The sequence below is a fragment of the Echinops telfairi genome, unplaced genomic scaffold, assembly GCF_000313985.2.
Source record: "Echinops telfairi isolate 266 unplaced genomic scaffold, ASM31398v2 ScPeMD7_7469;HRSCAF=8507_0, whole genome shotgun sequence".
Lineage (NCBI taxonomy): Eukaryota > Metazoa > Chordata > Mammalia > Afrosoricida > Tenrecidae > Echinops > Echinops telfairi.
The window spans coordinates 96,324,822-96,342,777 of NW_022111372.1; the positions used below are offsets into that span (position 1 = coordinate 96,324,822).

The window sequence follows — 17,956 nt, forward strand, 5'->3', positions numbered from 1 at the left end:
CAAGGGAGCCAGGGTGGACACCGCCCCTCCCCAAGCTGCTCCAGGGCTAGAGAGATAAGAGCCCAACTTGTTCCGGTTTGGGCCCCCAAGAAAGGCAGGTAAAAGGCTCACGGAGTCTGCGTGAGGCCCAGAGCCCCAGACTGACCGAGGGGATTAGAGAAGGCGGTGCTCTGAGTTGCTCTTGAAGGATTGAAATCAGAAAGAGCTGTCATCTAGCGAGCTGTCTCTGTTCCAGGCGTGGTGCTAAGCTCCCGACACCCATGACCCCCTTTTTATTCCCAGCTCAATCTTAAAAGGTGGGTGAGAGCTTCCCTGCTCTACAAACAAGGTGGGGGGGGGGGAGCTCAGAGATGTTAAGTAACTTGCTCAGTTATACAAGACACAGGGCAGAGCCAAGATTCAGACCAAGACTTGACTGACACTGGCTCCCTCCCCCTGTACACACACACACACACACACACACTCCAGTCTGTGCGGACCCTCTCCCACTCTGCTGCGTGTGTGAGGAAGGCCACAGGGTGGGGAAACCATGAGCAGAGGGCACGGCAGTAGGACAGATTGGGCATGTTTGGGAGCAGCCAGTGATTTGGTTTGGCTGGTACATGACATTCCGGAAGGGCAGGAGTAGGGGGGTAAGCAGAGAGGGGTGTTTGGGAAGGGGGCCCACACACTGACCTAGCAAGCTTTTCCTGAGGGCTCTGGAAGCTGCCAAGGAAGGCAGGTGGCCTTTCCCCCACAGACATCATGGGGCCAAGCGCAAAGGCTTCTGGGTGGGAGAGAAGCGTGTGGAGGGGCTCCAACACAGCCGCAAAGCTGGGGGAGTATTTGAGCCGGGGAGGCCAGTGCAGTGGCACGGGTGGCGGGAGGGGTGGGGGGGATGTCAGGTGACGGGCTGCAGCCTGGTCTGAGACAAGTGGAGAGGAGGTGACCAGGGGGAGACACTTGGTGGAAGTCGAGCAGGAGGCGATTGTTTGGGAGGGGAAGAGAGACACAAAGATGACTCAGAGAGAGAGAGTCCAGGAAAGAGAGCAGAGCTGGGAGAGAAAGTAGAGACATGTGGGGAATGCACGCATGTGATTTTCTGATAGGGACTGAATCCCAGGGGAGAGCGGCAGTGACACTTGGGTGGTGAGTTCTTTCCGATCCCATGTCCCTCACGGGCCTGCACGACGGAGCCCTCCCATCCCACCCCACACTGGCCCTCCCATGCCTAGAGCACCTGGGCCAGGGCTCTCTGGATTTGTAGATAGACTTAAGGGGAAAGAAGCAAGGCCTTGGGTGGTCTGCGGCCACCCCACCGGGAGTATCTGCATGTGGCCAGCAAACCAGGCCTGTATCGGAAGCCCAACGTTTCTTTGAAGTCACGCGTTTTTGTGAAATCCACATGGCTTGACATTCTGCTCCATCACTTGTCTGTTTAGTTTAATGCAAAGGTGCTGCTGCACTTTCTTGATGAGCTTGGCAGGCCTTCCAGAAGGAGGCCCCCAGGGCTGCATACATCCCGGCTGGAGGAGTCCTCAGACTAGGGCCCAAGTGCCAAGCCCCAGAGCTTCAGAAACAACTTGCTCCTTCCTGCCACTGCCCCTGGAGACAGGAAGTATAGGCCTGTCCCTCGGGAGAGGAAGGCTCAGGGAACTCCACCTCAGCGCTCTCCCTCTGGGCTCCCCGAGGAGGAGTGGCCTAGTCCACCAGCCATGGGCCCCTCTTCCAGAGGCTTCTCCTGCCCAAAGACTTCGGCCCAGAGCCAGCCTCTCCCAGGGGCACACAAGACAGTGGCCCTCCAGGACGGTCCGCTCTGCTCTGGCCCCCACCTTCACCTCTGGCAGCTGACAAAATGATCATGGTCACAAGCCTCCCTTCCCTGTAAGTAGAGCTTCTCTTACCCCGTTCCTCGGAAATAGCAACAGCGCGGTCGTAGACGCAGCAACCCAGAGAGGGTCAGCTACTTACCTGAGGGCATGAGCCGAACAACCAAACACATGCAGTCAATCCCAACTCATGGGGACTGGGGAGGGCAGGGGAGAGCAGCCTAGCCCCTGTGAGTTTCCAGCGCTGTGCATCTCTGCGGGAGCAGAAAGCCTGGTCTCTCTCCCTGAGAGAGATGGGACAGTTTAAACTCCTGTCCTTGAGGCGTACAGCCCACTAGGCCACCAGGACCCCCTCCCTCAGGACGCACTTCTGGGAGGCTGGGAGACTGGGCAGGGAGCTGAAGGGGTGAGTCCTTCGCTGCTCACTCTTTCCTCTTTCACCGTGAGGCTCCCACTGGCCTCACCCGTGCCAGATCCCGGAGAGGATGGCCTGGGCTCCCAATTCTGCACTGAGCGCCTGCTCTCCCACAGGCCCGGTGGCCTTCCTCTCACTGCCCGACTCCCCCGTCTGTGTGCCCTGAGCTCAGCCCCGAGCCCGGTGGATGAGCTGCAGGCAGCATGAATCTGCCTGATCCCAGAGCTGGCCGCATCTCTCCGAGCCCTGGGAGAGCCCCCAGGAGGCCTGAGTTTCTGCAGCATGCCTGGTTGGGGGCAGAGAGGGCGGAGGTGAGCATACATCGTGTTGGCCCCGGGGGGCCGATCGGGCCTTGCCCTCAAATGATGGATGGAGACTTCTGGAGGGGCAGGCAGCCCAATCTGTTGTCTTAGTCCTAGCACCTTCCCCTTCCCTGTACCTGCCCTCCTGCTTCCATCTGCCCATCTGGCCTCTCCTCTGTCAGGTAGCTGAGAAGCCAGCCACCTCTCAGGTCTGGGTTGGCTCTCCCTGGTTTCAAGAAAGTGACATCTGTGAGGCACTGACCACCACCCCCCCCCACGCCAGCCGGGCGCAATGGGAGCCCTAACCAGGGGGCAGGGCCCACCCACAGCAAGGGCCGTGTTCTCTTGCTCTGCACCACATCCCTGGGGCCTGGCACGGGAACTGTTTGTGAAGCGTAGATGTTGGTTGGCTGGATCTAGGAAGAGGGCAAGGCAAGTCCAGGCATAGTGCCGGGTCAGGTTTGTTGAAATATGGCTCCAGGTAAGCTGAGAGGCCCAGCTGGACACCCCTCCCTCTGGACTCCCCCCGGCCAGCGGAGGGATGCCCGGCAGCCCATGCCACAGGTTAGGCCCTGGGCACTAGCTATTTCAGACAGCTGTGTTTCCAGGGGGGTGTGAGTAGAGCGTGTTTTTCACTTGCTTTCCCATTTGAACTTGGAGTCTATAATTAACCTCCAATCGGTTGCAGTCCTTTTGGGGGTGGGAGAGGTGGTGGGGATGGGGACGGCCCACAGCCTGCCTGCAGCAGGACAGTGGGAGACTTTGATGCCGGGCAGGCTGGCCGAATTGTCTCCAGGTGTTGCCCTGCAAAGGTGGACTGCTCAGCCTTAGTCATGAGATGGGGAATCATTAACCCTTTTAAGAGTTCGCTGCTCCTGCCTCCTGAGTACTGGGTGAGAGTCAGGGCCGGGTCCTCCCTGGCTGGGGTGCCTAGCCATGCCCTGGGCGTCTGTCTTGCTCTCAGATCTCTGCAGGCTCCGCACCCACCGCCCACTGCCGAGAGGAATGAGGTCAGGCTGCTGGCAGCAGCAGCACCTCCTGGCCGCGGGGCTGGGATGTGGGAAAGGAGCAGCCCTGGTTTGGTTGTTGCTGTTGTTGTTATCTTTAATGAGGTGCTTTCTGGGGATCACCTGTCAAACAGAGGCAAGCCAGATGCCCCGGCTTGGTCCCCGGTGATGGGAAAGCAGATATCCCAAGAGAGCCCATGACCGGACTCATGGCCAGGACTTTTCCAGGTCCCGGAGCCCAGTCTGGAGGGACTTTGGCTTGTGGAGGTCGGACTGCTCTTGAGAGAGCGCCCTCCTATTCCTGTGCAGGTGCCACAGGGGGCCTCTCCTCTCCTCTCCTCGGGCCTCAGCCTCCATGGGCCTTTTGACAAGAGGCAGGGGATTCGCTCAAGTGACCCAGAGAGTGTGGGAACTCAGCAGAGAGCTGGGTCTGAGGAGGGAGACGCGAGGGGAAGTGAAGGGCGAGCTTCCCGATACCCAAGGGCCCACCTAAGCCGGCCACCCTCCATCTCCCACGGAGAACCGAGGTGTCACTGCTGGCAGGGGACAGGGTGTTGGAGAGTTCCATCCCTCTTCCTTTGCACACAGGAGAACGATGGGGCTGTCTACTCCTGTAAAGAGTGACCGTCTCAGAAACCCGCAGGGGCCGCTCTGCGCGTCCTACAGGGTCACTATGGGTCGGGATATACTCTATGACAATGAATGAATTTCTTTTGTACACAGAGTCCTGATGACTCGGCTGGGTAAGGGTTGGGCTGCTAACCCCAAGGTGAGCAGTTCAAACCCATCAGCCGTGCTGTGGGAGAAAGGCAAGGCCGTCTGTTCCCATCCAGATGCCTGCCTCTGAAGCGCTGGGCAGGGTCGCTGTGAGTTCGAATCGGCTTGGTGGCATTAGGGTAAGGCTTGGGTTTTCTTTGCTTCTGCCTGATGCACTGCAGCCGGCTCCCGGGGCCTTTGACTTTGCCCTCGCTGCGTGGAGGAGGCCCTGGGGGCTGAGGACTGTCCTTCTCCCTTGGCCACCAGGCTGAAGAGATAGTGATCACTGCAGTGCTATCGTTAATATCAGAGCTGGAGACCACCCGCTAACTCCTCTGAATAATGGAATATTATGCCGCCATTAAAGTGCTTTTGGAAAAATAAATAAATAAATAAAGTGATTTTGATCTGTATTTCCCAACTTGGGCATTTTTTGTTTGTTTCTTTTTACAGTATTTGGGGAGAAAGAAAAACTCACTTCCTGACTGCAAAGAGTAGACTATAAAAGAAGTTTTGAAAGAAACGTCTTTCAGGAGCTATTTGAAAAAGGTTGACAGCAGTTCTCTTTCTGGTAGTAATTGAATGGGTTTGAAGGCGCCTTTCTTCCTTTGCGTTACTTCTATTATGCCGTTTTTGTATACACAGCCCAGTGGCAGAAGGCGAAGTGCAGAGAGCTGGCCTCCTTGGGGAGTGGGGCCATGGATGACCACTCCATATATGGCTGGGTCCTTTCTGCCTGGCTCTGACGCAGCTCGGGCCCTGATGCTGTCAGCTCTATGTTAGTCAGGTCACTTGCGTCGGGGGGGGGGGGGGGGCTATGGTGACGTTCTCACCCCAGCAGGGTCCTGTCTGTGCCAGGAAGTCTGGCCCCAAGGCTGGCCTCCACACTTGCACGCTAGCCTTGCACTCTGACACACCAACACCACCAGGCCTGCTCAGAGAGGGTGCCAGAGCCCGGGCTGGAGCTGCCCGGTCATGTTTGAGGCCCTGTGAGAGTTGCTGCCAAATGCTGAGTACACAACACCTCAACCCAGTCTCAGGGGACCCCGGGGAAGGGGCGTCCGGAGGAGAGTGATGGTGGCTTGAGTGAAGAATGAGCTCGGCAGGCGGGAAGCAAGATGAACTCAGCCTAGAAGCCCCCATGCCTTCTTCTCAAACTCGAGCAGTAAATCGGACTTCTCCTGACTTACACAGCCCCGTGGCTCTGGGCCCTGCCTGCCTTCCCAGCCTCTCCTCACGCCACCCCTGCCATCCATTGGCCCAGCCATAAGGTCTCCAGCCTCCCCTCACGCAGCCCCTGCCACTCACTGTCCCAGCCACCGGGGGGTCTTTTAGTCCCTTGAACTCCCCAAACTCATTCTCCCCTTAGGGACAACCATTCCCTAGGTGCTGATGACTTGTCTCACATCTCCTGCCGATTTTGTGATTGACTCCTTGTCTATCTGGTCACTACACTTCAGGCTCCCGAAGACAGGAAGTTGACCTGTCTTGTGCACCCCTACGTATCCCAGGCTCAGAACCGTGCCCAGCATGCAACAGGTGCTCAGTTTGCATGCTCCATGAATGAATGGGGTGGTGAAGTCGGTGAGCTCGTTCTGCCATGAGCAGGCTACCTCCAGAAGTGCCTACTGAGTCACAGAGGATTCTGACCAGATGAAACGGGGTCCCATGGTTTCCACTGGTAGTGCGAAAGGACTGTGAGCCCCCGTTCTTCAGGACTTCTGAATCAGGGTCATGTCTACTATTTCTGGGGTCAGTTTCTGTGTGGCCCCCTCCCCTCCTCACCATTAAGCAGACGCAATGCCTAGTGCCGTGCCAGGATTCCTGTCGGAAACAAGGTTGGAAACAAGGTTGTAGAGTAACCAGTGCTTCCTCCCACCAGGTGTCACCCCGGCTCTGGCATGTTGGGAGGGAGGGGGCCCATGGTGGTAGGGGACCAGGGGATCTCTTACCACAGAGTTGCAAAAAATGTCTACACTCTGAGAAGGGGAGGGTGCACTTTGAGCTCTCTGTGTCCCCAGTTCACTCGCTAGAGGTCACCAGGTGAGCACTAGGTGCCAACCCAACTTCCAAGCAGAAGCACCTGTGAAGACATGCTCAGTGTGTAACCAGTCACAGAGCGCTACATGGACAGCGTGTGCACTTTTCTGAGTGTGTGTGTGTGTGTGTGTGTGTGTGTGTAAGAGAGAAGGAGAGAGATGTTTATTTAACTTACAGAAACACCCAAGGAACTTCCAAACCCACATGTCCAGACCCACTCTCACAGGTTCTGCTTCGGAAGAGCTGCGGCGCGTCCCAGGCACTGCTATTATTTTAAAGCTTCTCATGGGATTCTCGAGAATTTGCAGCCACAGTGAAGAACGAGTGGGGTGATCAGAGACCCCAGAAGAAAAAGAAAAGGAAAAGATACGGAGGCAGGATTTCTCTCACACTTAAAAGAATGGGATTCTAGGATCCTTTGTGGTGCTGTAATGTCAGACTGCTAACCTCAAGGTCAGTGGTTCAAACCCACCAGCCGATCCTCAGGAGAAAGTTGAGGCTGTCTTACTCCTACAAAGATTTCCACCTCGGAAATCCTAAATAGGGTCACTGTGAGTCAGAATTGACCGGATGACAATGGGTTCGATTTGGCTTAGAAAATCTGTCGGACTGATTGTTGGTGCACATGAAACCCCTGTCAAGAAAAGAACCGGCATTTTGAAAATTGAGATGCAGGTCATTGCAGGGGGTGGGGGTGGGGAACGCTGTCACTGAAGGTCAGTAGGCGTAATATTCAGGAAGCCTCCAGATATGAACAGGCAACCCCCAAAGAAGGAATCCAACGGGCCAGGCTCTGTGAAAAGTGTGCCGCCTCCCACGTCATCAGAGCAATGCCAGCGAAGACGACAAAGAGACTTTACCTTTGTGCCTCGTTAATTGGCAACGATGCGGTACATGATCATGTCCTGTGCCGGTGAGGGTGTGGGGACATGAGCAGGCACCGTCATTCCCAGGTGGGAGTGCAAATTGGCTCAGCCTTTCCAGAGGCCCAGTTGGCAAGGTGCGCGGCCCAGGAAGATTGCATCCCCTTTTGACGCAGCAGTTCTACTTTTAGGAGATTGCCTTAGGAAATAATTGCGGGTAATAATAACAATAAACAGCTAACCTTTATTAAATGCGCTCTCCGTGCCAGGCTCTGCACGCATTGTCTCCTATAATCCTCACAGCCATCATCCCACGAGGTCGGAGCTATTATTATCTTTTGCATTTGAAAGATGAAAAAAGATACTGAGGGCAAAAGGATTAAACTAATGAGCCACGGACACAGAGCTCACAGGGAGCCCAGCAGGATTTTTGCCAGGGGTCCTCTGGCTTCCCTGTCAGCAGTGTGCCCGGGGGAATGGGGGGGCGGGGGGGCGGCTGAGATGAGCTCTTCCTCCAGGCTGGTTTGCAAGTGCGGATGGGAAGCGTGTTCAATGCCCTGCAATAAGAATTGGTTCCATACATTTTGATATACTTCAAATGATGAAATATTATACAGTCATGAAAAATGGTACATTGGGGTGGAGGGAAGGTCGGGAAATACTGAGATTGGTTTGTATCGTGTATAGTGTATATAAAGAAGTGATGAAATTGGTCACCTCCTGAGGAGGCAACTCTATGGCTATGGTCAGAAGTACAAGGGAGTTGGTTGGTTGGCTGGTCGGCTGGTTGGTTGATTTTAGGTGTTTGGGGGTTTTTTGTGTTTGCTTTATGTTTAGCCATATGTTTCTCTGCACTTCTTGAATTCTGAATCATGTGAAAATGTATATGAGGGGGGCTCTGTAAAGTTCAGGGGGAAATGCCATGATCTCTTAATTCCATTTTCTCCATGCACTTTTTGAAGTTCACACACATACACATAAGCCACTGGCCATCTAGTCAGTTCAACTCCTGATAACCCTCGACTTGTCAGAGTAGAACTGGATTCGGCAGGGTTTTCGGTGTCTGGTTTTCAGTAAGTTGATCACCAGGCCTTTCTTCTGAGGCACTTCTGGGCAGACAGAAGCAGAAGGGCAGGTATGGGCAGCCACCGAGCACATTAACCAGCTGCCCCACCCAGAAATTCACACACCCCTCATGCTTGCTTCGGGCTCCATGTAATTTTATTTTCTTGAAATTCAAGGCCCTACCTTGTCAAATCCTACTGGAATTGATAAAGAGATCCTTAAACGGCTTACCCCTGGGATCCCCAGATGCATCTGTTCATGAAACCCTTTCCTCGAAGTATATCCATTATCAACTCATGTCGTAGAGAACATCTTCTTCTAAGTTTTGTTGTTGTTGTTGTTGTTGAGGATATGCACAGCACAGTTTCTGCATGCACAACTGGGCGATGCTAACTCGTCTTCAGGTGGCGTCTCCTTTCTACCCTCCTTTTCCGAGGTCTCCAGACACCCTGGCCACCCCACCCCACCTCCTGCCACATCCAGCAGAAGCTCCCTGCCCGCTAAGCTTCCTATCCAACTAGTTGAGTTGCTGATGCCAATTTGATCCCGTATAGATTGTTTTTACAGAGCCCCAGTGACAGAGTGGGTTACTTCATTGGGCTAATAACATCAAGGTCAGTAGTTCAAAAGCACCAGTCGCTCGGGAGAAAAAGAAGGCTCTCTACTCCTTATAGAGTTACCGTCTTGGAAATCCACAGGGACGGTTCTCCTCTGTCCTAGAGGGTCGCTGTGAGTCAGAAGAAACTCGGTGGCAGTGAGATAGTTCTTAATAGTTTAGTTCAGCAAGTAAGAGGCTCTTTCTTGAGCGTTATGCTCTTTCTTTGGCTTTAAGAAGACTTCAGGAGACCTTTGGGGTTAAAGCTCAGAATGATCTCGGGGCAGTTATCTCTGGGGCTCAGCCAGCCTCCATGGCTCCAGAAAGGCAGGAATCCATGTGAATCTGTTCTGTGTCTCTCCCCTTTTTTAGACCAGATTCTTCTGTGGGGTCGTGTCCTATCGAATTTAGGGCGGGAATTGTATAACTTAATGCCAAGGGGCAGGAGTTGCGCTGTTTCTGTACATAAAAGAAACTTCTTATTGGCAGTGATTTCATTTTGTTTAAAAGTGTACGTATGTCTGTGAAAGAGGGGCGAGGAGAGAATGAGTGCTTCTCTTTTCTTCTCTCTTTCCTGTCTTGTTTAATTTTCTACAGCGCACACAAGTATTTCACAATAAGTATTTCGTCTTTTTGAAGTCTTCTGTGATGTTTTGGGAGCCCTTTCTTGCCATGCCCTCGCTGTCCCCTGCCCCTCCTGGTCCCCTCCCTACTCACAAACAGCAGCTCAGGGTCCAGGTCCAGGAGGGGATCGTTCTCTATAGCCACCTCCCCCTTTGGCTGCCTTTCTCCAGAGCCAGCTGTCCTCTGGCCAGGACTCTGGGCCTTGAGGACAGGACCAGTGACCGCAGGCTGCCCGCTCCCCAGGCCACTCCCCAGACCCAGCAGACCCTCCCTTCTACCACTGGAAAGACTCCATCTGTCTCTCCACTCTGCAAACAGGCCTGGCGTCAGCCCGGCTCATGACAGATCTAGATGCCTGGGCTTTGCTCCCCGCTCTGTGGCTGCCTGGCTGTGTGGTCTCCGTAAAGTGTCAGAACCTCTCTGAGTCTCAACTCTACCCTTTGTATCTGTGATGACTCCCGCCTTGCACAGCTCAGGGGTCACACGAGGGTATGCGGGAAAGGGTGGCATACCCCAGCAAGAGGTATGGCTGGCCCAAGCCTTACAGAGAGCAGAGGCGCTTTCCTGGTGCTTTGTCTTGTTTTTAGGTAGGAGAGCAAAAGAGAGCCTGGGAGACGGGGCAGGTGGACATGGATGGTGTGGAAGAAATCCCGGGACCACTCCTTAGCTTGGCCCTGGAAACCCTCCATTTGTGGTTTGCGGTTTGTGTAGCCAGGGCCCACCAGCCTCAGAGCCCTGGTGCCGCAGTGGTTAGGTGTTGGGCTGTCATCCAAAAGGTCAGCAGTTTGAAACCACCAGCAGCTCTGCGGGAGAAAGATGGGGCTTTCTACTCCCGTCAAGAGGGAGTTTCAGAAACTCACAGGGGCAGCTCTAGCCTGTCCCAGAAGGTCACTATGAGTCAGTATTGACTCGGTGGCAAGGAGTCTGGTGTTTGGGTTTGGTGCCCATCAGTGGAGCCCGTCCTGTCCCCCACATCAGTCCCATCCCCTACATGCCCGCTCCCTTCAACCACACAGCTCAGCCACAGTGTGGCATCTGCCTGGCCCACCGGCCTGTACTATCCTCGAAGGCTTAGTTAAGTGAGGTCTCCCCCACCCCCAGGGTTGGGGTTACTCCTCTGGATGCCCCACCCCTGCCCTCCATGACCATGCTGTGATGCCAGTGCCCGGTTCCAGTTCCCATACGAGGCTGAACTGCACAGGGGAGCTGTGTCTGCCATCTCGTCTCCCTGCAGCCTCTGGGCCAGCACAGGCCTGAGGCCCAGGGACAGGAGTGAGATCCTGAGTGCTGGAGTCAAGAGACCTGGGTTTGGATCGCAGTTCCACATCCTTAGAGAGAGGCTGTCACTGTGCTGAGCCTCGATTTTGAAGCGGTCATGAGCTAGTAATGTCGATCAAGTTCCTTGTCCCCTTCCGGGCACTCAGGAACCTCTCCACCGAGAGCGTCACAAAGACCTCGCCTCCCTGCAGACTCTGCCAGAGCTGCCCGGGCACCACTAGAAAGGGCACCTGGAGGAGGGGCTCCCCAGGCTCACCCCGCCACCTCCCCAGGCCGAGCCCAAGGACAATGACCCTTACCCTACACGACTCAGGCCTGGAGCTGCCTTTACCACCACCGTGCTCACCCCCCTGTCTTGTGTCCCCACAGCCACCCGGCCCAAGCTGAAGAAGATGAAGAGTCAGACAGGGCAGGTGGGCGAGAAGCAGTCGCTGAAGTGCGAGGCAGCCGCTGGCAACCCCCAGCCCTCCTACCGCTGGTTCAAGGACGGCCAGGAGCTCAACCGCAGCCGCGACATTCGCATCAAGTACGGCAATGGCAGGTGAGCGCCCTCCACCCACCCCTCCCTCTGATACCCTCCTTCTGGTCTGAGGAGGAGGCTTGAGCGAGCAGAATCCGGGGCTGTGCCCCTAGACCTGCTACACTGAGAAAGAACCCTAGCCCCTCTCTACACGCTTTCTTCGCCACGCCCGACCTGCTCGTAACAGCTCTGGGCCCCGCTGGCTGGGTGGGCCCAGTGTCTTGCTGCCATCAAGTCAATGCGGACTCACAGAGACCCTGTAGGGCAGGGTAGGGCTGCCCCTGTGGGTTTCCGAGCCGCACGTTCTTGTGGGAGTAGAAAATCTCACCTTTCTCCCGAGTCTGGCAGGTTAATGGTGCCTGGGTCCGTCTGGGTAGACTAGAGAAACAAATTCATAAACACGCGTATGTGTATACGAAAGAGCTTTATATACAAGAGCAATTGAAGAGTGAGAAAACATCTCAGCCCAGTCCAAATCAAGTCCCTACGTCCGATATTAGCCCAATCTATCTGATACCAATCTATAAAGTCCTCTTCAGACTCACGAAACACATGCAATGACGCTGAATGCAGGAGGATCACTGGTCAGTGGGCGGGAGGTCTTGTGGATCCAGTGGTGTTGTAAGCATCTCAGCGCTGGCAGCGGTCTGTCTCCAGGTGGCTCCTCCAGCTCAGGGCACTAACATAGTTTCATGTGTCTCGTCAGCTGCAAGGTCTCCCAGGGAGTGAGCCTGTGTCCCACCTCCAATGAGCTATCTCTCCTTAGCGCCTCCAAATGAGGTCATCAAGCTGTGACCTGATTGACAGCCTAAACTCCACCCCTTCGCTGGTAAATCTCAAATTGACAACAGAGGATGTAACTACCACAGTGCCCTAGTAATGCCTCTGGGTGGTTGAAGGTCATTGGACTGTCCAGGTCAGCCTAAAATGTCTTCATGAAGGACCTGCCGTGGGGTCTGAAGGCCCCCCTGTGTGGTGGCCTTTGGGAAAGAGCCGGGCTCTAGAATGTCTGTGGGAGGTCACACCGTTAACGGGCTTCTTTCTCGTGGGAGCAGAGAGCTAAGCAAGGGGAAGAATCACAACTCAGACTTGTCTCGTCTCTGACCCTGAGCTGCAGGCCAGTGAGTCAGAAGCCCTTGGAATCTGGTAGACAAGGGCCTCTCTCTGAGGCCAAGGCTACCAGAAAACCAGGAATCCAGGAGCAGCCTCCCACCGCCCCGTCCGTCCCCGCCCAGCAAACGAGGATGCTGAACAGCATAGAGGAGCCCCAGGAGGGTGGCGTAGTAGGATATGCAGGAGTTGGGCTGATAGCCACAGAGTCAGCAGTTCAAAACCACCAGCTGCTGTGCAGGGCAAAGGTGAAGCTTTCTGCTCCCCTAAAGATGCACAGCCTTGGGAACCCACAGGGTCCGTTCTCGCTGCCCTATATATATAGGGTCCCTATGTGTCAGACTGGAAAGAGTGAAACCACACAAGGTCTGCCTGGCCTCTGCTCTGAAAGCCTGGGGTCGGCCTCCTCCCCTGCGTGCCTGCCCCCTCTAGGGTCCCCTACAGACAGCTGTCTTTGCGGCTGGCGTTGTCTTCTTCACTGAATCCTCGTAACAAGCAAGCAAAGGTACTTCTTGAGAACCACACCCAGCCTGCCCTGCCACAGAGTTGTGGAAGGAACCCGGGTCCAGGCTGTACCCACAGGGCTCTGTGAGCCCGGATGGTCACACCTGCCTCTGGGCCTTCATCTCCGGAACCTGTGAGCAGCAGGAGGGGGAGCAAATGGGTAGGGACGAGGGAACAGGTCACCCCAGAAAGTGGCCGGAGCAGAAAACAGGCAGTAAGTTTTTTTAAAAGGTTTGATTTAGAGAAAGACGGAAAGAATGCTACTTCCTAAGGAAATGGGTGGTTGGGGAAGGGGTGTCTGGTATATCCACGATTGGCAAGAATTCAGGCTGTCCCTCTAGCTCACTTCCTGGGGCCACTTTGTCCCTTCTCACTGCCCTGACAAGACTGGCTCCAATCAGGGAGAGTAGAATTGACTCCCCCCCTGGAGCTTCAGGTTCCTGATCTTGCCCCCTCCTGTCCTCTCTGTCTAGATGATCTCCCCTCACCCCCACCCCATCCCCAACTTTACTGAGGCAAAAGAAGTCAGGACAGAGTGACTTCATGACTTCTAGACATGCCACAACTTGGCCCGTCCTCATCCCTTGTACCTGGGTCCAGTGCCACGTCCTCCCATGCCCTCCTTGGACAGACAACTCCTGGGAGCTCTGGCTGGTCCCACCAGCAAGCGTCAGTCTGTGGTAACTCCAGAGTCTTTCTGTCTGCCTGCCAGCCCATGCCTAGCCCTTCTCTGCTTCAATGCCTTCCCTCCATCGGGCTCTCAGCTCTTCCTCTGCTACCTGCTGCCCCATCTCCCGTCCCCTCCCCTCCATATGGAGTCAGCTGAGAGTTTGCATGTCTCGTGCCCACTGATTGCACGCCTTCTCTTGGTTCTGCTGGAACAGCCCAACACTCTCGGTGGGTGTGGCTCTGAGTTGCCAGGCCCTGTTTGTCCAGGCCTCCCAGCAGCCACTGGGATGGTTTCCACCTGCTCCCCGAGCTGTCTGCTGTCTCCTGCGTCCCGTGAGTCTGCGCACTCTCTCCCACCTCTGTCATCCTTGGCGCTGGCCTCTGTGTTCGAGTTTCCTTCATCTCCTGATCCTTCTCCCCAGGAGGGATTTTACTTCTCCCCCTGGCTTTAAATATCTGAGAACCCCCTAGGCCCCACCTCAAGTCTTGCTGGCTTTTCAAACCGAGTTTCTCATCCAGGAGGCCAGTGACCCACTAGAGACCACGCCTGAGATCAGCCCAGGGACATTTCAAATGCAGATATGCCCCAAGCTAGCCTCTTCCTCCCCACCCCCATCCAGCGCTGTCTCTCCTCCCATGAGCCTCTCTCAGCAGTCACAGAGCCAGGCTGTCTGCTGCTCAGCCCCTATCTCATTGGCTCCCACACCTCGCAAAGGAGGTGCCCTTCTCTGTGCCCGCGCGCATGGCTCGCCTGTTTCACCCACCCCACCCCACCCCACCACCGCTCCCTCTAGCCCAGGGGTTCTCAACCTTCCGAATACTAAGACCCTTTAATACAGTTCCTCATGTTTTAGTGGGCCCCCCCCCAACCATAAAAGTATTTTTGTTGCTACTTCATCACTGTCATTTTGCTACCATTATGAATTGGGCAACCCCCAAAAGGGTCGTGACCCACAGGTTGAGAACTGCTGCTCTAGCCTCTTTCCCTTAGTCCAGTCCGGACAGTGCTCCACCTTTTCTGGGCCATAGGGCCCCTTCTGAATCTAGTCTATATTCAACACAGATGCACTGAGCATCTTCTGTGTGCCACGTGCCCTACCTGCTGAAGGCTGGGAATCTACCAGGGAGCACAACGGGCCTGGTCCCCACCAGCATGGAGCTTCCAGTCTAGCGTTCAGTGTCGAATCTGGTGGGGAGGGAGGGAAACCTGGTGGTTTAGACAAATTCATCTGGAAAAAAAAAGGGGGTTCTCTAAACAGGCTCAACGGCCCCTCGTGCTGACAGGAAGTCCACAGCATCCCTGACCTGGCAAATGCCTGACGTAGGAGGCTCGTCCTCACACGGACACACCCCAACCCTTCCTTCATTGACTGGACACGATGGAGCGCTTCCTGCAGGCCAGGCACAGCCCAGGCCCCGTCCCACAGTTCTCAGGACACAGACACTGGAGACAAACCCCCCCGACCCAGAGAGGCCCAGTCCCAGCTCCCAGCCCTCCTGCTCTTGACCTTTCAGTCCCTGCCCTGCTGTTCACCAGCACCTCTCTGTTTCAGACCCTTGGTCAAACATGCTGGGACCCTGACCTTGGGCCCAGGTGGCTCGTTTCATCTGACGTCACCCTCCCCTTCTTGTCCCGGGCAGAGTTCTCCAGGTTCCAGCTGAAATGTCAAATTCTCTGGGACACTCTCCCCCTCTGGTGCCATCATCCCGTTGTTTGAGGGAGGCGGGGCCATGCTGCCTGGATCTGCTCTCCTGGTTTCTATAAGAGCCTCAAAAACTAGGTCCCCTGTCCCAAACCTGCCCTTGTCCACTGTAGGGCCCAGCACACAGGAGATCTCACTGAATGTGGAACTGATGCGCATTAGCCCTCCTCTCCTGGGTGCAGGTTCTCCTGGACTGCACTAAAGAAACTTTGTGTTTTTCTAGACTTTACACAGGAGCCCACGTGACATCTTGGTTACGGGTTGGGCTGCAAACCACCATGTCAGCAGTTCAAAACCAGCAGCCGCTCCAAGGGAGAAAGATGAGGCTTTCTACCCCCGTAAAGAGTGACAGTCTCAGACACCCACAGGGACAGTTCTACTCTGTCCCGTAGGCTTGTCCTGACTTATAATCGACTCGATGGCAGTGAGTTTGGTTTGAGATTTTAAATAAGTACTATGCGGCTCGAGCCTCTGTTTCAATGGCCAGCAAATGGGTCACCCAGCCCAGAAATAGGGCCTGGCCAGGGCTTCCCCTGCCGTGTAGGAGGGACCCCAAGGAGACCGGGTCATACTGCCAGGGAAGTTAAAACACACCGGCTGCTCCTTGGGAGAAAGCTGTGCCGTCTGCTCTGTGCGGATTATACTCCTGGGCCACAGGGCTGCCCGGAGTCAGAATCAAGTGGGCCGCAGTGGTTTGGTGTGCTTTGGCTGTTAGGAGCCTGCAGTGTGCCCCTGCCACCTCACCTGCCCCTATCTGTCAGGTCCGATTCAGTTCAGCGTCTCAGAAACCTCCTGGTCCCACCTGCCCTACCCCTGCACTCTCAGTAGAGAGTTGTTCGTGCTAGAGGGGTGGGCTGGGTTGTGACAGGGGCCTTCTGATTCCTGTGGCTTAAGTGCCCTCCGAGTGGCTCGAAGAGAGCTGCCCACCCTCACCCTCACGCACACCAGCAGGGATGGGGGTGGAGTCTCCTTCCGCCCTCCCTGCCCTGCTTTGCTTTCCCCGCCCACCCAGCCTGGCATGCTGCCTGCCAGGCCACACGGCTTGTCTGCCTCTGTGCCACCGCTTTGAGACGTCTCACCCAAGCCTTCCTGTGCCAGGAGAAGACTGCCCCCCAGCCCCAGTCCTGGGCGCAGGGCCCTCCCCTGCAGAACCGCGTGTTCCCTTATTTATGAAGGGCAGGCTGGGACAGGTCCCTTCAGCAGGCAACAGGAGGTAGGCGCTGAGGAAAAAGTGTGGGGACGGTGGGAGATGTAGCTGCCCAGATTGTATCCTTGTCAGCAGGGACTAGCTGGGGAAGGAGGGGTGTCCATTGCAGGGGGCAGGCCTGGGTCCATGCGGAGGCCTGCTGGAGAGAGCCCTGGCTTGAGGGGCGGGGGGCGAGGGACACTCCTGACTAGGGCTGAGCAAGAGAAGGAGAAAACTTAGAGCCTCTTCTAGCTCTGAGCCCAGAGCCTCTCATGCCTCCCTAGCACCCATCTCCCAGAACTGCTGAGATTCCCCAGCAGTTAGCAGGGCCCCGGGGGCGTAGTGGTTACGCTTTGGGCAGATATTCGCCAGGTCATCAGTTCAAAGCCACCAGCGGCTCCACTGGAGAAAGATGAGGCTTTCTCCTCCCACAAAGAGTTACAACCTCCGAAACCCACAGGGGCAGGCCTGCCCTGTCTGATAGGGTTTCTGAGTCCACATCGACTTGACAGCAGTGAGTCAGGTTTCCATTTGTGAGCCAAGGTGCCTCCAGCCTGCAGCCCTCAGAGTTTTGTGGGGGATTGGATGTGGTTTGGTTTGGTTTCTACCCTCTTGCCTCCTTCTTGTTCTCCAAAGGGCCAGCACTGCCCCAAAGCCTTGGACATCCTTTCTATAGGTCTCAACCTTTCTGTAGGTCAGGAAGTCCTTCCCTGAAGCCCCAGCTTTCACCCCTCCAGGCATCGTGTGTGTGAGCCTCGCTCCACCCTGCCCCACTCCTGCGCACGTTGGGAGCCCTGCGAGAGAGTGGAGGCCATGGTTCTGTGCCACCACCAGCCCCCAGATTGACCTGTGACCCTCAAGCCCCACCCCCTCCCTGCTCACCTAGTGTGCAGGGAGGTGCTGGCGGCAGGGAAGAAGTGCTGCCCTAGCCAGAGCCCATGGCTCTGGATCACGAAGGGAGCAAAGTGGACTTCAGAGGAAGTAAATGTCAGAAGATGCCAGGCCAGGGAGCAAGACCAGCTTAAGAGGAGCAATGGCACTGGGTAGTTGGGCAGCTGTCACCTTAACATCGGCAAAGACGATGCCACAACAGTAGGACCCACCGGCAAGGCAACCTTGTGGGGCCCTTGTTGAGATCTTGGGGTGAGGGGTCTGGGAAGAGACATACTCCCCGAGGCAGAGTCCCTGAGAGGGACAGTGGGTTCGTTTGCCATCTCCCACCTCTCGGCTCACCTCAGCCTCCCGCCACCAGTCCCCTGGCTCGGCTTGGCATCTGGTGGCTTGAGGCAGTGGCAGCTCTGCCTTCTGACCCACTGCACATAATCCAGGAATCTGATTCATAAACTCCGCACTGGAAAGAGGGGGAGGTCCGGTCACGTCAAGATATTTTCATGCTACTTCTTGTTCCTTCCTGGGGCCCAGCCTTGGTTCCCAGGTCACCCGGAAAGCACGTGGGCCGAGCAGTGGGTCCCACGAGGCCTCCTTCCTGTGTTGCAGATGCAAGGAAACTC

The 17,956-nt window shown here is 55.7% G+C and overlaps 1 protein-coding gene across 1 annotated transcript in view; it reads left to right on the forward strand.

The window, feature by feature from the left end:
• The first annotated feature begins 7,213 nt into the window (after window positions 1-7,213).
• NRG2 (neuregulin 2) overlaps window positions 7,214-17,956 on the forward strand; it is a 44,441-nt gene continuing 33,698 nt past the window's right edge. Inside the window, exons 1-2 of the mRNA XM_004697025.1 lie at window positions 7,214-7,241; window positions 11,123-11,294. Coding sequence (XP_004697082.1) covers window positions 7,214-7,241; window positions 11,123-11,294 — 200 coding nt within the window. The remainder of the gene's footprint in view (window positions 7,242-11,122; window positions 11,295-17,956) is intronic.